We start from the raw sequence: 24,510 nt of genomic DNA, 5'->3' as shown, positions 1-24,510 counted from the left end.
CATGAGGTGATGAGGGCCTGTACCACAGTGGTGGCAATGTCAGAGGACAGAAGGGGGCATATTTGAAGATGGTGCAAAAGTGAAATCAACAAACCTTAGCAACAGCTTGGCTATGGGAAGGGGAAGAGAGGTGTAAGAGATAATGAGGAGTCCAAGATGACTGGGTGAGAATCTAGGTTGCAAGCCTGAGGGACTGAGAGAAGAGTGTTCTCCTCTACAGTAACAAGAAAAGTAGGAGGGGGGAGAAGAAGGAAGTAGGAGGAAAGATGAGTTCTGTTTCAGACATGTTGTTTAAGATATCTACTGGACATCCAATTTGAGATGTCTGAAAGGCAGTTGGAGGTAAAAGATTAGAAATCAGCAGAGACAATGGGACAGGAAAGCTAGATTTTAAAATTAACAGCAAAGAGATTGTAATTAAATCCATATGAGCTATAAAAACCTGAGAGATTGGGCTGAGACAGCCACTGAAAGCTTCTCCAACTTTATATCTATGAGCTACCTACTTTTCCTTGTGAAAGATCACCCTGATACAGATCCATGGGTAATAGGTACTCAGCCATGTGATCTCAACAGAGCAGGAAATGTCATACAATAAACATTAATGTTACAAAAGACCAGCCTGTAGACTGCCAGGAGGAAGATGGTCAAAGACCTCCAGAACCTAGATCATACCACATGTAAAAAAATAAATAAAATAAAATCACTGATTCAGATAACTTCTCAAGTATCCTCCTAGTTAAGGGTATACTGGAGCCAGCTCAGACTGACTCAAAAGATCTAGTTGTTAAATTTTCATTTTGAGCATTTTATACTTCAAAAATCAACAGATGCTACAAATTAAGCCTTGATTTATTTTTTGTTGTTGGTTGTCTAGACTTAAGTGATAGAGAAAATGTTAATAAGGCAGATTAAATTTAAATGTGTCATCATATCCAATTGTTTGTGACCCTGTATGTGGTTTTCTTGGCAAAGACTATAATTCTATCTAAATTATGTAATAAGGACTATAGATTTAGAGTGCAACATAAGGGAAATTTCTAAATCACATCAACCTCATAAAATTTTTTATGTCAGGTTATTCTGTATAAACAAATACACAAAAGAAGTAATGAAAGACAAACTGAACTTCAAACGTGGGTTTAAAAAGTGAGCCCCTGAGGGAGGCTTAAGCACTCCCACAACCACATATTTCATATAATCTGTTTCCTTAACTCCCCTCCCCCCAAGAAAAAATAAAGACCAAAATATCAACAAATTTAGAATTTGCCAGTTTTGTATTTTAGAACAAAAAAATTAAGAGAATGAATTTCTAAGTACCTATTAAATTGACTCGTCCTGGTGCCCGAACATAAAACTCAGGTATGGATCCAAACTTGGAAATGAACATCTCCTTCAGCTTTAGCAGTCTGAAAGGCAAAGTGAAATATCTCAGAATATTTTTGAACTAAGAATAAAAACATATGCATATTTCAACCAGCACTGTGGTACAGTGGAAATAACACTGTTCTTGGAACCAGGAAACCAAAATTCAAACCTAGCCTCTGACACTTATTTGTTGTGTGATTACAGGAAATATCACTTTGACCTCTGTGGACCTCAGTTTCCATGTTTGTAATGAGGGATAATGATACGTGAATTACCTACCTCAGAGGTTTTTGGGGGGGGTGGGGGGAATGTTTTATTAACCTTAAAGCACTCAAAAAATGTTATTAGTGATTCTTCTTTTGAAAAAGAAAAGCAATATCCTCCTGTTATAAATCAACCAAAATTTACTTGGAATTTTCCTCCCTCAGAGCTTTATTTCCCAAAGTCACAAGAAAGCAATTATGAACTATTTTTAAAACAAATAACTTCAGTAGATACTTGCCAGTCATTTCCTCCAAATAGGAAATGGAATGGATAACCTCAAACTACTTTTTGTTGCCAAATCATGTCTGCAAATCAAGGAATATCACAATCTCAAAAGAATCAAAGTTACAAATAATTTAAAGAGTATGATACCTTTTGGGCAGCAACATGTTATCATTGATGCTTTGCTCTTAAGTGTTGTAAAAGATCTGTCTAAATCTGATATAGGAAGGCATATTTAACATGGACTGGAGAGAAGAAACAAAGCAAAGAGAAAGACAACTGTAGCTTTCCATGTAATACTTATCTTTTTTAAATAGCAGAAAAATATAAACATCTGTTCATTTTCTTGATATCCTGATACTTTCATGATACTTTGATACTATGATTTCACTGATATCTGTACTTCTCTCAATGCAGAAGGCATCCTGCTATATCTTTTTACCTGGGATGATTCTTGCTCATCTTTCCATAAATCCTCTGAAGATCTCACACACGCAGGAAGCTCTTTGTTTATTCTTTCAATACCTTGGGAATTATCAATGTACTAAACATCTCATCTTCCATTCTTAGTTTGTAACCATCCCACTTCCTGACTCAAAATTATACTTATGTCTTTCCCCAAAAACATACTCGTACTTCTGACTTCATCTTTTTTGTTAGTGGCACTACCATTCATCCAATCTTCCACGTTCAAAACCTTCATGTTCAAGACTCTTCCTTCTCACTCATCTCATATGAGAGTGGTACAGAGGAAAGGGCTGACTTTGGAATCAGTAGACCAGTGTTTGAATTCTGGCTTTGCAAGTTACAAAAACTTGTGTGACCTCGGACCACTTATTCAGCCTCTCTGGATCTCAGTTACCTCATCAGTATAATGAAGGAGTTGCATACTAGATAAGGAATTTAAAAGGTCGCTTCAAGTTCTAAATCTATAATGTTATATTCAATTAGGCGCCAAGTTGTATACATTCTATTTCCATAATATCTCATCTCCACTATCTCCTTTTCATTCCTTTCAGCACCCCTTATAAAGGCTCTCAGCCTGAAATATTATAATAGTCTCTCGCCAACTTCCAACCCATCCTCCAAATCTCTAACAGACTAAACTTCCTTATGCATAAATGTGGTTACATCATGCTTTTACTCAAAAATATTCACTGGTTCCCCATTATCTATCAATTAAAGTTCACACTCATTTGTGTGGTATTCAAGGTGCTCCACAATTCAGCAGGACTTGGGGATGTTTTGTCTAGAGAAGACTTCTTTGAGAGTGAAGGGAACTGATAATTATCTTCAAGCATTTGAAGGACTATCATGTAGAAGCGAGAATAAATCTAATCCTTTTTAACCTTCAAGACCAGAACTTGAACCAATAGGTTGAAAGTTATATTTTCCTGAAATCTGTCTCCCTAGAAGAAAGAACTTCCTGAACACAAATGGAATGACTAACCTTGGGAAGTAGAAAGTTCCACCTATCAAACAATCAGTCTTCCAGGGGAAGCTAGATGATCATTTATTGATTGGAGAGAATTACTGCTCCAAGTAAGGGTTAGCCAAAATGAACTCTAAAGACCCAACAATATTATTCTAGGATTCAACTTCATTTTTCTTCTCTATTGTTGCATTCTATTTATTCAGTATGTTTCTGCAGCTATAACTCTCCAATAATGCACAATATTTCACGCTTATAATTTGGAAAGTAGCTACACTCTGTACTGGTCACTGGAAACAAACTAGCCTTTAAAATACGCTGCCATCCAAAGTGCCAAAAAGCAGTCTAATGACCTCAATGCACTTTCAGCATGAAAAGAGTTTCCACAAAGGTCCCACTGTTCATGGAGGAATCTGCCAGTATAACTCTTTGAAACAAACTGCTGACTGTGAGGCTCTGAATGCTCTTTTGACTTAAGATCTGTTTGACAGCAGTGCTAGAGACTGAGTTTAAGGAAACAAATTTGTGGGTATAACTACCTTTGAACGAGCATGGATTTCATCTTTGGGCCTAAGGGAAAGGCAGCCCTAGATGCATCTTGCTGTTCTATGAGATAAGGGCCCCAGCACTGAGATTAGGAGATAAGATTTTTTATGGCAGATGTGACCAAAGACAAGATATCTAATCTCTACTTCAATTTTCTCTTCCAAAAATCAGGCTGGCAGATCCTAACATCTCATGGGACTACTAGGAAGCTTTGTTTGAAAAAATTATTACTTCCAGGACCCTGGAGAAGGTTATATCAAAGGAAATAAAATTTTATGTCCCTGCATTTTATTAAGTGCTTTTTCAGTTTATAAATTTTGTTCTCATTCCATAAGCAGAGTGATATTTTTATGTATATTTGTGTTCTCTATATAGCAACTTGCCCCTCTTTTAAAAAGCTAATGTGTTTTCCAATTCTTGATGTGCCCTGCTAAAGTGAGATACACTATTTAGAGGAACATTAAAAAATAATAATAATAGTTAACATTTACATAACACTTTAAGGTTTACAAAGCACTTTACATATGTTAACTCATTTGATTAAAAATTGCTGGATTTAATTTTCTCTTTGTTTCTCCAGCACTAAGCACAATGCCTAAAAATAAACAACAATAACAATTATTATAATACAATAAAGCTAAAATTTATATAGAGCTATGTGCCAAGCACTGTGCTAAGCACTTTTAATTATTATCTCATTTGATTCTCACAACAACTTTGGGGTAGGTATTATTATTATCCTTATTTGATTGATGAGAAACTGAGGCAAACAGGGTTAAGTGACCTGCCTAGGGTCATATAGCTAGCAAGTGTCTGAGGCTATTTGAACTCAGGACTTCCAGCCATCAGCTCGGAGTTCTAACCACTTTGCCACCTAGCTACAAAATAATAAATGGCTATTGTATGAATGCAGTGACATATATGTATACATATATAAGTCACTGGAAAAATGCTGATCTGTTTAGTGAGGAACAGCTAAGAAACTATTGTTCCATTTTTCAGCAATGTGTATTATTTGCATCTATCACATCCATTCTTCTCCAAAAAATTAAAGTATCATAGAATTCTTAGAAATATTTCACATATGCTGAAATGCGCCTATCATATTCCATTTAATTTAAAGAACATTTACTAGGCACTTATGTATAAGGTAGAGACTTCATTAAAAAGATTTATTATTTCATGATATCCTATCACAATACATAAAATGCTAGACCTGGATTTGGGTGCCACCACTGAAATATATTGGCTCAGGGACTCGAATTCACTTAACCCAGAGGTGTGAGCCAAAACCAGATTAAAACGTAACTGGGAAATGTTCAACAAAATAAAAATACATACAACATAGATAATATAAATTTGGGGATTTCAAAGATGATCTGCAGCCCCTAGGAATCCATTCTTTTTTTTTTTTGGCTTTTGTTTTAGGCAATCAAGGTTAAGTGACTTGCCCAGGGTCACATAGCTGGTAAGTATCTAAAGCCAGATTTGAACTCTGTTTCTTCTGACTCCTTGGCCACTGCTCTGGGAATCCATTCTATTTGAGTTTAACATCATGGGAAAAGTGAACTAATAAAATTACCCACCCCAGATGAAGCTCAGACTGACTTTAATAAGTTTACAGTGAGCCTCTTTTGTTTTCATATCCCTTGCGAAATACTTCCTGACAGGTTTGTATAACATATAGACTTTCTCCTTCATAGAAACAGCCCTGCTCCAAGTCATGCTGACTCCATGTGGTTCTGTATGAGCATTTTTGCTGTAAATAACCCCTAGTGAAATACAAGACCAGATGTAGCAGTTAATGTCCTTCAGTGTCTCATTTTCACTTCTTACTGGTATAAAGACTTAGCTGCTAAAGGTGGAAGATGCCAGTAGCTTGGGAAAGTTCTCATCCCTTACGAGCAGATTTCTTTGATTTAGTGAAACTAGCTATACTCAAAGGATAACTCCCTTATTTGTCTCCTATAGCTAAGAATATACACTTTTCTCCAACAAGTATATTATTCATTTTTGCATGTTTAATGAACAACCATCTTTCTTTTCTGTTTCACACAATGATATATTGAATGTTTGGCTTATTCATGCTTCCCTAAAACATGTATACAAGGAACCTCTTGTAGATGCTCTCCACCTTGCTTTCTCCTTGATTCACTCTTAATTGATTCCTTATGGCTATCATCTCAAGAACCCAGATTGATGAGTACTGATCCTCTTGGGTCCCCACAAAAAGTTCCATTATGACACCACTGATAACATAGCAGTGCCACCAGAGAATTCTGGTTGCCGATCTGCATTGTTTGAAGGAATTGCCTATGTTATGAAATCCTTAGCAATAAAAAAAAAAATCCTTCACATATATGAGTGATTAGTGTAGTTTCTCTCCACCACATCCAGCTGGGGAGTATGTGGATTTTACCAAAACGTCCCTCAATGTAGGGAGCCAAGGATCTCAGACTCCCAAATTACTTCTATGGTTCTTGAAAAACCAAGAATTATTATATTTTGCAAAATCAAAGACACCATCTGAGCACCCCACATAATCTTTTTTCCCCCTAGAGGTGAGAGAAGTCCTGCACTTCTCAAGGACTCAGCTTTATCTTAGGTTCTTTCTTTTGCCAGTCAAAGAAAACAAAGAGACATTCCCAAAAAGATAAATGGAGACCCTTGACCAGTAGCTACTACAAGATTGAAATAAATAAAATTTCACTCCTTTCCTAGCAAAAGTAAAAGATACTTACAAGTGCACCATCAACTGTAACTAAGAACATCAAAGTGATCCATTCATTCCCTCTTGCTTTCCAGCAGTAGTAAACGGTTTGTCAATTTCAAGGCAGGGATTCTGGAGTGGGAAGAAATCTAGAAAACTATACACATTTCTATAGTGTTTTAAGACTTATATAGAATCTTGAACTGAAGCAACAAACACTGGGTTCAAATCCTGCCTCTGATACTTAGCTTTTTGGCCATTAAATGCAGGCATTTAACCTGAGGTTCAGATTCTTCATTTGTAAAATGGGGACAATACCTGCTGCACCTGTTTCCCAAGGTTGCTGTGAAATTAAAATGAAATAATGTACATATAACACTTCGCAATTTTAAAGCACTACTAAAACGTCCACTATTATTGTTTTCCACAATACCTCTGCAAGATCAGTTTAAGTTACTCCCTTTTTATAGATGAAGACAAAAGAGGGTACGTAGTTTGTCCTGGAACACATAGCTAGCGAATGCCGGTCCAGTATTAGAATCCATCTTCTGCATAACTCCAGCATTCTAGCTCCTCTACCACTGTCTCTTCCTTCACTCACAAATGCACAGAAAGATGGACTGAGGCACCATGAAACGAACTTGTGTCAGACAAGGAAGAAAGGCTATGCCTCACATTTACAAACTTTATAGCAGCACTTTGAACAACAACTGCTTGGCTTATAAAGTGATCATAGTTTTTCTAAAAAATCGGCTCCAAGAAATAAAATTGACTAATGGAATAGATGGAATGTCAACTAACTAGACTATATGCTCTCCCTAGGGCAAAACCCCTTGTCTTTCTTTGCAACAGATCAGCCAATTTTTATGTAGTATCTCCAATATTTCCTTAATCTAAATGTCCTCCCTTGGGATCATGAAACTGCCCAGGTGAAGCCAGTTTGGACTAGAGCTGTAGTTACTAGTTCCTGCAATGGTTTTTTGATGAAAATAGAATAGACTCCGAATAGCACCAGCAGGACATTTGTAGAGAAATGATACTTTTATCATATATTCAAATGATCCAGTCACCAACCCAGATCAACGCCTTTCCGGGCCCCAGTATATACTCCGAGTTGTCGGGACTAACAATCTGAAAATAAATTTTCTGAAATTAAACTGGTTCTCAGATGACAGACACTGAATTCAATTTTGGGGCCTGCTGGAAATAACTTTAGGTTGGTAGAGCTGCCACGGCCTTCAAGAACCCAGGGTAACTCCACTTCATAACAAGGCATCTGAACTGGGCTTTAGGGAAGGGTATTTTGGCATTCTTCCTGTAAGTGTGAGGGCAGAAAAAGTTGTAACTTCAGGTAGGATGGGCCTACTCATGGTTAACCTACAAAAGGAGAAAAAGGGAGGGTTGGAATAACAGAGAAAACCAGTGTTTCTGCTTCCGAGCACAAGCTCCGACCTCCCTCATCAAGTTTTTTCCCTGGGGTGAAAGGAAAAGAGGAGAGAGAGGGTTGACTGCTGTTCTGTCATCTGGCAGAACAGTGGGGAAACCTTTAATTATTCTACAAGGTCTTGACAGAGAGCAAATGCAGCATTCACGAAGGAAGGAAAGACTGGACAGGGCCACGACCTCAAGTACTGTTAAAAATGCGAGAGCCAGCAGCTCAATGCACAGGATCCCCATTCTCCCACCTGGGATGCTCTGCCACCTGGATCAGACGCGTGCCCGGACCTTCCGCGGCCATTGCTCCTGCTTTCTTCTCTCTTCAGCCTCTGACAGCAGCTGAAAAGCTTCTTCCTTCCGGGCACTATAGGCAGCACTTCGCGGAAGTCCGGCTACTTGGAGTGGGCTAGTTCTGCTGCTTACTGCTCCTCCCCGACCCCTCCTTAGTGTTCCCTCAGCTAGCCCTGCGCCCCCGCCCCCCGCCCTGGTCAGGTGCAGCAATGTAGAGCTAAGCAGACGTTTGCCTCCCGGGAGTCACCGCGTAAAGTACTCGTGGAGCTGACGAAATTCCTCCAGGCACTCACAGGGTGAAGTCTGAATACAATAATCACCTTGTACCACCCCTTCAAACCACAAAACCACACACCTCTGGCCCACTGATTCCAATCTGCACTTCTCCCTTCAGCATTAGTTTCTATTCAAGTAAAATATTGGTTGGTATTGCACAAGCTGGACACTTGCAAATAAATCATTCCACCCAGTTAACAGAAGGGCCCAATAGAACGCAAAGAAAGTTTTGCTTCAAAGCTTAAGGGGGGAAATGACGTCTGTAGTGGTAGTTACGTTGTAAAGTCATTAAAATTTAATATTAAAAAGTCAAAATTTCTCCAAAAGGAAAAAGGTATTGGGCTTAGTACAACACTGTCCCGTCCCTCTCACCTTCCTATTTCCCACCTACGCACACACCCAAATACAAAATCTTGCTGAGAGTGGCCGAGTTCTCATAATCAGTTTTAGCGAGCTACAGTTCAACTTTTTTTTCTCTAAACTGATGTACTCTATTGAGTAAACAGTAAAGTCCTAACATTTCTTTGGACTGCATGGGTATTTGTATATCTGGATAGTGCTTAGATTTATAATTCGTACTGTACTGTTATACTTTCTGAGGAAGACCATGTGAATATATAGTTCTGATCTGAAGTCAATTTCAGGAGAGTAATGCACCAGCTTACTATTTTGGGGGGAAATATGCCAACTGGTAAAACAAAATTGGACTCACAAAACTCAGAAAGTATGGCATCTTTGCTGTGTGGGAATGGAAGCAAGTGGGAACTGCAAATACTTTGCTTTTAAGTTACAGTAACGCTGCTAAAATTATGTTTCTCAAACTTACCCAAAATAGAGGCATTACTAACAAGGGATAGTCATAATTTTAAAAAAAAAGTTAAATGATTAAAAATTCTACCAAGAATATTTACTCACATGCTTGTAAACTCTTTCCCACCCATTTCCCAATTTTGAAGAAAAAATGTTAATTTTTTTCTCCAAAAAGTTACATTTTTAGGTAATTTATGTGGTGGTCAGAAGTAATAAAGATACTATGAAGGCTTAGTAAAAGTAGTTAGATAGGAAAGACTATTTCTTGGAAAGAAAGCAAGTTAAAGGACTGTTCACACCTTTTAAACTACTCTTAATGAATTTTCAAAGGCCAGAGTTGGGGGATGAATGGGGTAAAATTCGAAATTCAGGATGCTATTTTCGCATCTCTCCTTAACAATTTACCTGCAAAATTCCCTCCTCCCTGTCTTACTTCAACACCTTCGCTAAAAAAGAGAAATTATGTAAATGATTTGGAGTCAGTCAATAAACATTAAGAGGTAATTGTGGGCCTGCCCACTGTGCTTAGTATTGGAGATTAAACAACAAAGTGTCACAGTCCCTACCCCTAAGGAGTTTATATTCTACTGGTGGATACATGTTTACATAAAAGTAAATACAGGATATATACAAAATAAATACATAATGATAGGGGAGGGGAAAAGCTAATAACTGGGGCAATCAGGAAAGCCATCTTGAAGGAAAAGGAACTTGAACTAAGCCTTGACAGGATCTCAGGTTTCCAAAAAGATGGAAAGGAGGAAAGGGTGGGGAAAGGAGGAAAAAGGAAAGCATTCCAGGTTAGTGGACTAGAAGGGGAGGGCAGCCTGTGCACAGGCCCTGAGAAGAAAATAGAATGTGCAGGAAACAGCAAGCAAGCAGAGTCGGTGAGGAGTCATGTGTAATCAGCTTGGAAATAAGGGTGAATCTGGGCTCTGAAGGGAGGATAAATACCGTGTCGAAGGGTTGGCATTTTAATGTAAAGGCAATAGGGAGCCTCTGAAGCTTCTTTAGCAGAGAAACAATATGGTCAGGCCTGAATTTAGGATCAGAGTCATAGATACAGTGCTGAAAGGACCTCAGAGACCTCATTTTATATGTAATACCTCCCTCAAGGAATTTGCAGTCCAGTATGGGAACTAGCTATCTACAAAAACCACCATTTTTTTTGGACGTGTTCAATGCTGAAATTTGTTCCATTTTTATAATGGTTTTCTCTTTCTTTCTTAACTGGCTTGGTGAGAGGGGTGAAGAAAGGAAAGTGAGAAGGAATAGAAAGCTGATTTTCATTTATTGTAAAAACAAAATATTAATTTTTAAAAATCTGATATTTAACATTACAAAATGCAGTTGCAAGAAATGTTGATTTTTCCACTTTAAAAATTCTACTTTCCAAACTAGACTATTTGCTGTATGTAGTATTCCATCTCGTGCTTCCATTCCTTTTACCATGACTAGAACACACTCTTTCCTCACTTCTACCCTTTTGAATCTTTAGCTCCCTTCAAGTATCACCTCCTACATAGGCTTTCCACGATCCTCAGTTATTAGTGCTGTCACTCAGAAAAATTACTTTGTATTTTTTTTTTTTTGCAATTACTAATCTGTGTTTCTCCAACCTCTCCTCCTAGTAGAATATAAACTCCTTGAGGGCAAAGATGGTTTTAATTTTTTTTTCTGGTCTCGCCATACCTAGTACAGTATATTGCACTCAGCTGGCACTTAATAAATGCTTTTTTAAATTGAATTTAAATAAATGCTATGCAAAGTCCAAAGGAAAGGTTACTATTAATTATTACAAAGGGAAGGAGCTTGAGACACAGTCTAAGGACAAAAGGCAGAAAAAGCAGGGGCCTTGAGCGGGAGGCAAGTGTGGATGGTGGTGGGGTCCCAGAGCAGAATCAAAGGATTTAATCCTGGATGGGGCCTTAGAAATGATCTAGTCAGGGCTTTTTAACCTTTTTGTGGGTCATAAACCCCTTTAGCAGTCAAGTGAAGCCTATAAACCTTTTCTCAGAATGTGTACACAAAGGATTTCAAAGGAAAGCAATTATTTTAAATAAAATTATTAAAAAAAAGTAAATGTCACGGACCCCAGACTAAAACCCTCTGATTGTCTAACCCAGTGGTGCCAAACTCGAAAAGAAAGGGGTGCCACTAAATCCTACACCAGGATGCCTTCAGGTCACATACTGATTTAGAAAAACCTTGTGTTAACATTATCTATGTTCTATTGCATTCTTATTTATTTTGTTAAATATCTCCCAAATACATTTTAATCTGGTTCTAGAGCTTCTCACAGGACAGTAGCAGAGGGCACGTGCCTCACTGGGCTGCATGTTAGATATGCATGGTCTCACATCTTTATTTAACAAATAGGAAAACAGAGGCTAAGTGAATGCTTAAGCAGTAGCCAACTTCTGAAAGCTTTCAGACAGTACTTGTTAAACGAATAAGATTATCAGGAGATTACAATGTGGGGTGGTGGTTAGAAAGCCTACTTCTACTGGGAAGATCTGCATGCAAATCATAGGATTTAAAGCTAGAAGATTTCGAACTAGTAGGGGATTTAAAGACCAAAGTCCAATGCCCTTGAGGATGGGATCTAGACGCCAAAAAGGAAAAACCCTGGACTTTTCCACTTGGCCAATGCCAGAGATGCCATTCGCCTGAGGCTATAATCCCATCAACTAGTTTTTCATTGTGGCTACACCCAATCTCCCAATTCTGTTACCTTTAACCTAGCTTAGCCCTACATTTTCTTAGCTCCTTAAGGGCCCCAGCCATTTCCCTCCCTTAATACCAGCTAGGTTTAATTCTCCTGTGGCCACGTGGTGCAAGTCTCAGGTGTTCTGTTCACCCCAGCTTACTGGCCACTCCCATCCAGATCCTCCTTAGACCCCTCCTCCAGTCACCCCAAACTACTTGCCTACCTCTAGATCCTTCCCAGTCTTTCTGTATATAAGGAGCATTTATTATGTCTCTATTAAGGTGTTCAGATTCTTAAAATCTAGCCAATAGCTCACAGATGCTCAGATTCCTTAAAAGTCTGGCCAATATGGTGGATGTTCTAATAAACCTTGTCTTTGCTGAAAGAAGGGTTGGATCAGTGTCTCTTGCTCTCGATATTTTGAGGTCCTAGCACCCCTAAACCCCCAAACCTCAACACCCTCATTTTACAGATAAAGGAACCGAGACCCAGAGAGGGGAAGTGACTTGCTTAGAATCACACAGTTAGTATTTTATGATTCTGGATCTAACTGAGATGTTGTTCAGTCATTTCACTCCCATCCGACTCTGTGACCCCATTCTTGGCAAAGATACTGGAGAAGTTTGCCATTTCCTTCTCACCTCATTTTACGGATGAAGTAACTGAGGCAAACGGGGTTAAGTGACTTGCCCAGGGTCACACAACTAGGAAGTATCTGAGGCAGGATTTGAACTCAGGAAGATGAGTCTTTCTGATTCCAGGCCCAGTGCTCTATTCACTGGGCCAGATCTCTCTTAACTCCAAATCCATTGCCCTATCTACTACACCACCTACTGATTCTATGACTCTTTTATAATCTGACTCCAAACTAAATTTCTGGCCTAATTACACATTACTCCCCATCATGCACTCTTCTTTCCAGCTAAACTGGCCTATATGCTCTTCTTCATAAACTGAAATTATATCTTTGGTCTCCATGCCTCTGCACAGCCTGTTGCTGCATGGCCTAGAATGCCCTCTCTTCTTACTTTTGCTTCTTAGAATCCCTACCTTCCTTCCAAAGCTCAGTTCAAGAACTACCTACTACACTAGACATTTACAGATCTCCACAGATGCTAGTGTCTACCCCTACCTACCAAATTATCTTGTAATCAGTTAACCAATCAATTTATTTATTAGGTGCCTACTATGTGCCAAGCACTGTGCTAAGGCTGGGGATACAAAGAAAGACAAAAAACAGTCCCTGCTCTCAGGAGTTTACAACCTAATGAGAGAGAGAGACAACGTGCAAATAATTACATACAAACAAGATATATATACAAGATAAAATGGAGATAATCAACCGACCAAAGGTACTTGCATTAAAGAGGATGAAGAAAGGCTTCTCGGCAAGGTAGGCCTTAAGGAAGGCAGATAATCGAGGGGGCAGAGATGAAGAGGGATAGAGTTCCAGGCCTGGAAGACAGTCAGTGATTTTATATTTGATCCTGTAGGCAAAGGGAGTCATTGCAGTTGATTAAATAAAAGGGAAGGAGAGGTGAGGGTGAGGGGGTGACAGTCAGACCGTAGCTTTAGAAAAATCAATTTGATTGCTGAGGAGATGGACTTCGAGTGGGGAGATACTTGAGGAAGGGTGACCAACCGGAACGCTATTGCAATAGTCCAGGCAGGAGGTGATAAAGGCTTGCACCAGGGTGGTGGCAATGTCAGAGAATACAAGGGGACATATAGAAGAGAAGTTACAAAGGTAGAAATGACAGGACTTGACAAGCGTTTCCAGAATGAGGAGTTGAGGATGGCACAGAGATTGTAAGCTCAGATGCCTGGGAGGGTACCTCCACAGTAATGGGGAAATCAGGAAGTGGAAAAGGTTTGGGGGAAAGATGAGTTCAGTTTTGGACATGCTGAGAATAAAACGTCTAAGAGACATCAAGTTCCAGTTATATCAAGGTGTCCCAAAAAGCTACTAAAGCTTAAAGTGGGCGCTAAGACTTTTTTTGGGACGCCTTGTATTTTATATTCAGATATGTGTGCGCGCCGTTCCCCACGAGAGGATGTAAGCGCATGGTGTCATAAGAGATAGACAGATCTATAGATATTATCCATAAACATACACACACACACATATATATAAAATCTCCGCACCCCCAAAGTTAGCACCGTGTACCTGGCACAAAGTAGACGAAGAATAAATACCGTTTCATTCCTTGATTAACAACCTTTCAGTGCGCCTAGGCAATTCTCAGAAAAGGTAAATTACAGAATAATTTGTTAGGTATGGGGTGTTTTCTAACCAAGAGTGTCCAAGTCTACGCCAAAGAAATTGTAGGTGCCAACAAAATAACAACGACCTGTTCTTAAATACCATAAGCACACTGACTTAGAAGGTATCTGCTTTTCAAAAAGATTTTTTCTTCAGGACTACCAGGTAAACTCTTCCAAGAATCGGGGAAGCCGGGAGACACGAGGGGCTGAGAGGTCTCATGTCCAAGGCCTTGCTTCTCCTTTACTTTCAGCAGCCTAAGAGAGTGTCCCCAACCTCCGAGGCAATGAAGGGCAGAGGCTTTTCCCTCGTCTCAAAGCTGGAGCCGGCTCAGGCAGCGTGTCAAGTTTCCAAACGCTCTCCCAGGGCTTCCGCAGCCCGGGCTTCCGCAGCTCTGGCTTCCGGCCGCCAGATCGCACGGTTGCTAGGCTCAGTTGCTAGGGTAAGTTGCTAAGGCACCAACAGCCTCGCAGGAAGGGCAGGCAGCGGAGCTGCGCGCTGCCTTTCACTGTCGTACCGGATCCCCTCAGCTCTAAGCACGTCCGTTCCACACGGAAACGTCCCTCTCCTTGCCTGGGCGAAAAGGAGGGCGGCGCGGAGGAAGAAGGGGGTGACTCCGCTCCGCGCGGAGGATTGTGGGAGGAGGTTGTCTCCAGTTTCTCCTCCCCCCCTTTCCCTTCCCCCCCTCCCGGCCAAGATGTCTGACATGGAGGATGATTTCATGTGCGATGATGAGGAGGACTACGACCTGGTGAGGCGCAGGGGACGGGTACCCGGGGCTGGAGGCAGCGCTTGGCTCCCGGGGCGGGAGCGGCCGGGGGCCGCGGCCTCGCCCCCTCAGAGCGCGTCCCCCTTCCAGGCTCTCCGGATGCAGTGACAGGACGAGTTTACCTCCTCCGCCCCCTCCCCGCATCCGGCGCTGGCCCGACTTCCCCGGCCGGCGGGAGGAAGGAGGACGGACGAGGGCCGAGAGGGATGGGGCGCCCGGCGCTGAGGGGCTGCCGGGGGTGGGACGGCCTGCGCCCCCGGCCCTCGCCCGGCCGGGCCTGCCAACTCCGGCCGGGCCGGGCCGGGCCGGGCCGCGCTCCGCCCGCTCCCGCGCGCCTGCCCGAGCCGCCTCGGGGACGGCGCGGCCGCCTAGGCCCGAGCGTTGCCCTTTCAGGCCCGGCCCGGCCCGGCCTGGCCCGGCCTGGGCCCCTCCGCTCCCCTCCCCCCCCCGGGACTCGCGGGTGGAGGGGACTGGGCAGCGTCCGCCAGGCCAAACCGCGGGGGCCGCTTGGGGCATCTTCTCTGGGAAGAGTTGGATCTTTTAGGGTCAGGCTGAATTTGGGGGAGAGGTCAGAAGATCGATCCTCTCTCTCCCCTCGACCCCGTAAACGGGGGAAATGGATTTACGGAATCCTTCTTTCTCTCACCTTGGATGAAGAGAAGCAGGGAATGTTTTGTTTTTATTTACAAATTGGAAAAAAAAAATCATCGGTCGTATTTTTTTCTCCCCTGAGTATTCCCAGGATTCTTAGTAAAAAGTATCTCCGGGGCAGAAAATCTTGAGTTCACCCAGTTGAATTCTTATAATAACTAGGAAAGATTGAAGAAATAATTTGGGAAAGGTCTGAAATATGAAGTAGAACTTAGTATAGTTTTAATACAGTTTACTGTATAAAAGAAAATCAGATTTGGGCAATAAAGAGAAGGAGTTGGAATCCGAAACCTGGGCTATTTTGCTGTTGATGTTTATTACTTGTATGAAGCTTGTTGCACTTTGTTTTCTTAGGTGTTGCTTCACCCTTGTTTTATAATTGTGAAGTTCTTTAGCATGGTACCTGGGACATAGTAGGCTCCTAATAAATGCTTATGACGTGATTACCCACTTGTGTGATTGTACAGGATTTCTTTTTTTGCCCACCATATGTGTAAAGTGCAATGGGTATTTACGATCTTAATAAAATATTATAAATTAACTAATGGTTTTCTGTATGGAGATAAAACCTATTTGAAATCAGTATCTTACATTTTTTGAAGGAGCACTTGTGTCAGGGATATGGGACTGCTATGAATGTGGGTTTGTGAAGTCTTTAAAAGTTATATTTTACTAAGTTTGTAGATGTGCTGATACTTGGGTAAACGTGTGCATTGTTTAGTATGTATTTGAAAATATGTAATTGGAAAATTATAGATTTGAAACCAGAAGGGACCTTTTAGACCGTATAGTTCAATGTTCTCATTTTACTGATGAGGAAACCAAGACCACCCAGGAAAGTAATTTGATCAAGGTCACACAGAGACAAGGTTTGAACCTAGATTCTCTAACTCTAAATCGCTTAATAGTACTATACTCCTTCCATCATTGTAGGAAAGCTACTTGCATATTAGTTTAAAAAAAATTAATGAAAGTAAAATCAGTTCCCTAAGAATTTGTTGTTAGTTCTTTAAATTTAGCTACTTTTTTCTTAGTGGAGGGAGGATGGGGATCTTTACTTTTTATCAGATCTTTTCCTTAGCTATTTAGAACAAGAGTTCTTACGGCCTTTTTCATGTAGACTCCTTTGGCAATTTGATGAAATTTGTGTACCTCTTCTCTTTTCACAATTGGAAGAAATTCTAAATTTCAATTAGAAGTTAATGAAAATTAAAATGTAATTTTTTCCCCCATCTAATAAGTTCATGGACCCCTAGTTTAAAAAGCCTGATCTGAAGTGTTTCTCAAATGGTTGCTTGCTTCTGTTTATTCTCTTCTACCTACCTAAAAACGATTTAGAAATAAAAGTTTTTATTCTAGTTCATGGCTCATAATTCTATGGTTAACTTACAGTTAGTTTGAGAATTTGTATAACAATGATGAGATTATTTTTATTGCCTCTTTAAGTGGCCAAGTCATTTTCAGCAACAGTTTTGATTAAACATATGATACTTGAACTTTACTGCATTTTTTCCACTTTGAAACAGAGATTAAAACTAGAATGCAAAATATAACAACATTAAATATGTAACTCTGATTTGGGGGGTAAAATTTCAGAATTAAATAGTTTTCTTAACTAATCCTGTATAATGAAATGGAATGCCTTTTTTTTCCATTTTTTCAGTCAACAAGTATTTAATTAACATCTACTATGTGCCAGGAACTGTGCTAAGCACTGTGGATATAAAGATAAAAATATAAAGCGCCTGCCCTCTAGGAGCTTATATTCTTAAGGTAGAGGCAATATACATACACACATATTTATATATTGTTATTCAGTCATGTCTGATTCTTCATGATCTCTTTTGGAATTTTCATGGCAAAGATACTGGAGTTACTTGCCATTTCCTTCTCCAGCTCATTTTACAGATGAGGAAACTCAGGCAAACAGGATTAAGTGACTTGCCCAGGATCCCGTAGCTAGGAAGTATCTGAGGCCAGATTTGAAATCAGGAAGATTTCTTCCTGACTCTCGGCCCAGCACTCTATCCACTGCGCCCATATTTTTTTATATACAGAATATATGCAAAATGAATCCTAACTAGTTTTGGAAGGGAGTTAAACTGCCAACTTTGGTGCATCAGAAAAGGCTCCTTGTTGAAGGTGGCACTTGAGCTGAGTATTGAAAGAAACCACCAGCAATTCTAAGAAGTGGAAGTGAGGAGGGACATTCAAGGAATGGTCAGTCCAAAGGCACAAGAGACTAGGGATGGAACCCCTGTGTATGTGGAACAGCAAACAGGCCAGTATGAGTGAACTGGAGAATGTGTGGAGGGTGTTAGTGTGTAGAGACAGTAAAAGTAGAGAGGGGCAAAGTTGTGAAGAGCTTTAAGTGCCAAACAAAAGTTTGTAATCCTTTAGGTAATCAGGAGCCATTGGACTTGGCATACTTGGCACTTGAAGACATAGCAGTGCCATAATGAATCCTGCATTTTAGGAAAGTCATTTGTGCATCTATGTGGAGGATGTCTTAGAGTGAGGAGAGGTTTGAGATAGAGAAACTAAATAAGAGTCTATTGCATTAGTCCAGGAGAAAGAGTAAGAAAGTAAAATTGACAAGACTTGGCGACTAAGTGGATATGTGAGAGATGAGGTGATGTAAATACAAGACTTGGTAACTGATTGTATACATGAGATGAATCAAAGGGTTTCCCTATTTTTATTTAGAGCAGAAGCAGCTCTCATACTCCAGGTACTATGTTTTATTTAGTCACTTTTGTTGAGTTATTCCATCTATAGCTTTTTCTTTCCATACACACACACACAGACACACACACACATTCTTACAGATCTAGAGAATATAGTGTCATGTAATAATATCTGAAAAAATAGGATCTGTGTTTATCTGAAACTATTTCATTATATCATTTATGAAAGTAATCATCAGCCTATATACCCAAGGTCTAAAAGGAATGAAGACAACTTTAATTAAAAAAAAAAAATAGGCAGCAATCCTAAAAGAAATTCTGTATATTTTATCTCTCCTTTCTAGTATGTTCTTATTTGATTTTCCTGGGGGCGTGGTATTTGTTGTCAGCTGACATGTGTTTTCTTTGCCTCATGATACAAGGAGAAGCAACAGGAGGAAGGGAAAGAAAGGGGGATTAATAAATGCGCTTTAGGTTAGTGCAAACTTTGCAGATCTATAGCTATGTTCCATATTTACAACTCTCAATATTTATTACAAAGTTAATTTATAATATTTCTTTTAATTAAAATAATACCATTGGTGAGTTACCTATGCTGAAATTTGATTACAAGCTATCATGATTTAATGAAGTTGCCAGGTATTTCCAATACTAAACTATGAAAAGGATTCAGTACAGCTCTGTACTGTACCAAATGTCATACTGTAGTGAATCATATAATAAGGTTCTAATGTTTTAGCGCAGTACCTGTGAATCATAAGCATTTAAATGTTGAGCATAGTTAATGTGCATTTATTTGAATTAAAAATTATCAAGAAAGTGTAGTAACCTACTAGAATGTTTACTAGTATTCCTTTTCTTGTGTAAGATTATTTAGCATGTTTTTCAAAACACTTTTATTTTTGACTTTTTAAAAAGTGAGTTGGTGGTCTTATATACTTTATCAGGTGGGATGAATCTTATGAAAACCAGGTTCATCTCTATTGTTAACAACGTCATCAAAGAAATTTATTTTTCTGCATGTTGGAGATTGATCTCTGTTATAATAAAGATGTAAGTTTTAAGTTAGCAGATAATATGTTTTCGACTCAGAAGAGTCAATTTGATGGAAATGGAATACATTTAATAGAGAAGTGGCAGAAAAGTTTTAACAAGAGCGTATAGTCTATTTCAGGATAAAAAGTTCTAACCATGAACATAAAATGAAAAACCCTGAATGAGCTACCACAATCCAGGATAGGAACTTAGAGTTATTGTAGTTTCCAAAGGATAGAGGCCTACTATCTTGTCAAGAAAGACATTAGAGCAAAACAAAAAATATTACTGTATCCTTTTGTAAACATGTGGTATGGTCATTCTTGAAATGTATGTGGATTAAATTTGTATTATTTCAAGAAAGGGTGACTATAAATGTTAAGGCGGGACTGATTTTTTAAAAAATAAGTAGACATACAGAAGGATATTGTTCCCTTCAAAATAATCATATTTTGAGGCACATATTTCAACCTGTCAGTGCTGAGAACATTTTTTAGAAAACATTTAGAGAGGTAGCATAGTGCAGTGGAAAGAATGCTAGACCTATAGTCCGAAGACCTGGGTTTTATACCCTTAGCTCTGTTCCTGCAGTAGCTCTTGTGATCTAGAGCAAGTCACTCAACCTTTCTGGGTCTGAGTTTCCACATTTTTAAAATGAGAAGATTAAATTAGATAGCCTGAAATCGTTTTGGAGCTCTAAATCTACGATCCTATGAACACTCCATTCAGAATGGTTTTCAGCTTTGGCTGCCTGTTCTTTTGAATTACTAGTGAATCTTAATGCTTTGAAAATCATTTTAGGGGCAGCTAGGTGGCGCAGTGGATAGTGCACCGGCCCTGAAGTCAGGAGGACCTGAGTTCAAATGCAACCTCAGACCTAACACTTGACACTTACTAGCTGTGTGACCCTGGGCAAGTCACTTAACCCCAATTGCCTAAGGAAAAAAAAAAAAGAAAATCATTTTAATTTTTTCAAACATCCAAAACTGATTCAAAGTCAAATTTAATGAATAAGCATTATAATACAAAATAATGACAGGGTTTTGTTTTTTTTTCTTTTTGGCACATTTTTGAAGATAGTTTTAAGCAAAGAAGACATTGTTGGAATGAGGATATGGTGTCATCATCAATCTGTCTGGTAGAGACATTAGAGGTCATCTTGTTCAGCCTGCTATTTTTTTTTTTCTTTTTGGTGAGGCAGTCGGGGTTAAGTGACTTGCCCAGGGTCACACAGCTAGTAAGTGTCAAGTGTCTGAGGCCGTATTTGAACTCAGGTCCTCCTAACTCCAAGGCTGGAGCTCTATCCACTGCACCACCTAGCTGCCTGTCTTTTTTTTTTTTTTTTTTAAATTTATTTATTTTTAGTTTTCAACATTAACTTCCATAAGCTTTTGAGTTTTCAATTTTCTCCCCCTCCCTCCTCTCTGCCTTCCCCAAGGCATGCAATTTGATATAGGCTCTACATATACACTCATATTAAACATTTTCACATTAGTCATGTTGTAAACTATTAGATCCAATGGGAGGAATCACGAGAAAGAAGAAACAAACAAAACAACAAAAGAAAAAAAAAAGATCAAATAGATTGCTTAGATCTTCATTCAAACTCCATAGTTCTTTCTCTGGATGTGGATAGCATTTTCCATCATGAGACTTTTGGAGTGTCTTAGATCCTTGCATTGCTGAGAAGAGCTTAGTGTATCAAAGTTAGTCATAGCACAGTGTGGCTGTTGCTGTGTGTACATTGTTCTTTGGGTTCTGCTCATTTCACTCAGTGTCAGTTCATGTAAGTCTTTCCAGGTTTTTCTGAAGTCCGCCTGCTCATCATTTCTTATAAAACAGTAACATTCCATTACATTCATATACCACAATTTGTTCAGCCATTCCCCAATTGTTGGGCATCCCCTCAATTTCCAATTCTTTGCCAGCACAGAAAGAGCTGCTGTGAATATTTTTGTACATGTGTGTCCTTTTCCCTTTTTTATAATCTCTTTGGGATACAGACCTAGAAGTAGTATTCCTGGATCAAAGAGAATGCAGTTTTATATGCCTTTGGGCATAGTTCCAAATTGCTCTCCAGAATGGTTGGATCAGTTTATGACTCCACCAACAGTGCATTAGTGTTCCAATTTTCCCTCATCTTCAACATTTATGTTAGCCAATCTGATAGGTATGATGTGGTACTTCAGAGTTGTTTTCATTTGCATATCAGTAGTGATTTAAAGCATTTTTTCATGTGCCTATAGATAGCTTTAATTTCTTCATCTGAAAACTGCGTGTTCATATCCTTCAACCATTGACCAATTGGGGAATGACTTGTATTATTATAATTTGACTCAGATCTCTATATATTTTACCAATGAGGCCTTTATCAGAGACACTGGCTATAAAAATTGTTTCCCAGCTTTCTGCTTCCCTTCTAATTTTGGTTTTATTGTCAGCCTTCTAATTCAAAAATATGAGGATACTGAAACCCAGAAAAGTTACTTGGACCAAGAACATACAGATAGTAAATGGCAAAACTGGGATTCAAACTCAAGACCTATGACTCCAAATTTAGCACTCTTTCTATGATACTATTGTGTTACCTCGCAAGGTGGAGTCAAGAGAACTGATGTTTATTATCTAACAAGTGTTACCTCTCAAGGTGGAGTCAGGAGAACTGATGTTTGTTATATGACAAGAGTTCTGATATTTATTAGCAGTGTGGCTCTGGGCAAGTCACAACTTCTCTGAGCTTCAGTTTCTTGATGTGTTGAGCTGGGATAATGACACCCCCTAATTCACAGAATTGATGTTAAGGAAAATGAGGAATCCTTAAACCTCTATCTGAATGTGAATTGCTGTTTGGAGAAGTGAACTACTTTTTGGACACCTTGAATTGGATGTCTGGTGGATGTCTAAAACTCAGCATGTCCAAAACTAAGCTTATTATCTTTTCTCCCCAAGTCTTCTCTCCCAAACATTCCTATTATTGTGAATATTGCCATCACTCATCTTTTCAATCACCCAGACTTGCTTTGGTGTTATCAACTCCTCTCTCTCACCCACCACATCCAATCTGTTGCTAAGACCTATAGCTTCTACCTTGTCAAGTCTCTCATATATTCTCCCTTTTCTCCTCTAACTCTGCCACCAACCTAATGCAGGGTCTTACCCTCTCACATCTGGCCTGTGGCAGTAGCCTTCAGATTAGTCTCCCTTCCTCTAGTTTCTCCTAACCAATCCATCTTTCACTAGCTATCACATTGATCTTCCTAGAGTGAAGGTCTCTGACCATGTCACCTCCCTGTTCAGTAAATAAATTCCAGTGGCTCCTCTAGGATCAAATATAAAATTCTATTTGGCATTCAAAGTTCAAAAGACCCGCTTTTACCTTTTTTGACTTATTGCATCTACATTTTAGTTCTCTCTCCTCCTCCCACCCCCATATTCCATCTCCCTACTAGGTGCATTTTTACTGGCTGTCCACATACCAGGAATTCTCCCTCCACATTACTGTCTCCTGGCCTCTTTCAAGTCATACTTAAAATCTCATCTTTAACTAGAAGCCTTTCCAGTTCTCCCTTAATTCTAGTGCCTTGTCTCTGTTTATGATCTCCAATTTATCCTGTGTGTATCTGTTCATCTTGTTTGTACGTAATTATTTGTGTGTTATCTCCCTCATCTGTGAGCTTGAGAGCTAGGAATGTTTTTTTCCCTTTTGTTTTCCCAGCTGTTAGCACAATACTTGACACATATTTAGCCATTGCTCTTTGCAGTATATACTCTAGTATATATTTTTAAATTGATATCATTATTTATAGTATTACACTGTATGATGAAAATAGAAAAGATCCAGAAGAAGTCAACCTAAATGAGTGACAGGAGAAAGAACTGCTAAAGCAGAATAAATTTTAAAAATTAGGACCTATACTTGGGAATGTACTCTGAAGAGTTGAGTTTTTATCCTCCTCCTCCCTCCCTGCCCAGGACTGGTTTTCTATCTTGGCCAGAGTAGAAGTAGAGTGGCTTACTCTTGGTTCGGTCCCACTCTAATCAGCCTGAGAACTTTGGCCTACTCAGTTTCCTGCCTGAACCTGGACTGGTCCCTTCACCCTCTTTTTTTCCTCATACTGATCTCGTAATATGTGCTAACACCCTACCGTTATAGCCCATGTAAGCTCAGGAGATCTCTAGTCTCTGTCTCTCAGGAAGCTAAGATTATAGGTAAGCAGTCTCAGGTCCAGCTTTAAGCTATCTCGTAAAAGTTCTTTTAAAGTAGCATTATTTGCAGTTGAAAAAAAAAACTGGAAATAATCCAAATGTCTAGCAATAAAAGAATGGTTAAATCAGTCCATGTTCATGAGATGGAATACTACAGAACAGTTAATATAACAATGCATGAGGAATATGAAGAAATAGGGAAAGATCTTTATATTAAATAATGCAAAAGAAAAAAAGTAGAACCAGAAGAATGCACTAACCACTAGCTAAAACTTCAATGATATAAAAGGAAGAGTGAATGGGAGTAAATTTTTAAAAATGCAGATGAGATGGAAAAGTTTCCATTTAATGCATTAAAATTCATCAGTGTAAATGTAAGAAGTTGTAAAGCAAATTTAAACCTGATGGTGGGTCTCTCCCACCTCTTTCTCTTCCCCCTCAAATATATCCTCCAACTACCAATGATTTTCCTAAAGGGCTGGTCTGGTCTTGTCATTCCCCTATTCAAACTCCAGTGGTTCCTTATTGCCTCCAGGGTCAGATACACATTTATAGCCCTGGTAACCTTGCCTCCATTTCCAATCTTCTTGCATCTGACTCCTGGTTTCCTTGCATTCCATAAACAAGACATTACATTTCTTAGCTTTGGGCATTTTCTCTCACTGTCCCCAATGCCTGGAATGCTCCCTATCCTCATCTCTGCCTACTGACTTCTCTTACTTTTTTTAAGTCCTATCTAAAATCCCATCTTCTAAAAGTAATGATTAAGCGTATGGTTTCAGAGAAACCTGGGAAGACTTAGAGACACTGAAGAAGAATTACGTAATGACAAT

General features: G+C 39.4%; 2 protein-coding genes across 6 annotated transcripts in view; one reads left to right on the top strand and one right to left on the bottom strand.

Moving 5' to 3' along the window:
- The window catches only part of GALK2 (galactokinase 2), a 175,951-nt gene extending 161,248 nt beyond the window's left edge, over positions 1 to 14,703 (bottom strand). Inside the window, exons 1-2 of one of the 4 annotated variants that reach the window (XM_027840867.1) lie at positions 14,447 to 14,703; positions 1,321 to 1,409 (exon numbers count right to left, since the gene is read on the bottom strand). In XM_027840867.1, the coding sequence (XP_027696668.1) occupies positions 1,321 to 1,390 (70 nt within the window). In that variant the 5' untranslated portion in view covers positions 1,391 to 1,409; positions 14,447 to 14,703. Of the gene's footprint in view, positions 1 to 1,320; positions 1,410 to 2,296; positions 2,319 to 6,573; positions 6,672 to 8,227; positions 8,727 to 14,446 lie in introns of those variants that run through there. The other 3 variants (XM_027840864.1, XM_027840866.1, XM_027840865.1) reach the window with 3 other exon arrangements.
- Positions 14,704 to 14,883: 180 nt separating this feature from the next.
- Positions 14,884 to 24,510, top strand: part of COPS2 (COP9 signalosome subunit 2) — a 51,435-nt gene continuing 41,808 nt past the window's right edge. For both annotated transcript variants that reach the window (XM_027840862.1, XM_027840861.1), the window contains exon 1: positions 14,884 to 15,080. In XM_027840862.1, the coding sequence (XP_027696663.1) occupies positions 15,027 to 15,080 (54 nt within the window). In that variant the 5' untranslated portion in view covers positions 14,884 to 15,026. The remainder of the gene's footprint in view (positions 15,081 to 24,510) is intronic.

This window comes from Vombatus ursinus, unplaced genomic scaffold (assembly GCF_900497805.2).
Source record: "Vombatus ursinus unplaced genomic scaffold, bare-nosed wombat genome assembly UNPS02014848.1, whole genome shotgun sequence".
In the NCBI taxonomy this organism is placed as follows: Eukaryota; Metazoa; Chordata; class Mammalia; order Diprotodontia; family Vombatidae; genus Vombatus; species Vombatus ursinus.
The sequence above is the reverse complement of the archived record's forward strand: the minus strand, read 5'-3'. Positions and strand labels throughout refer to the sequence as shown.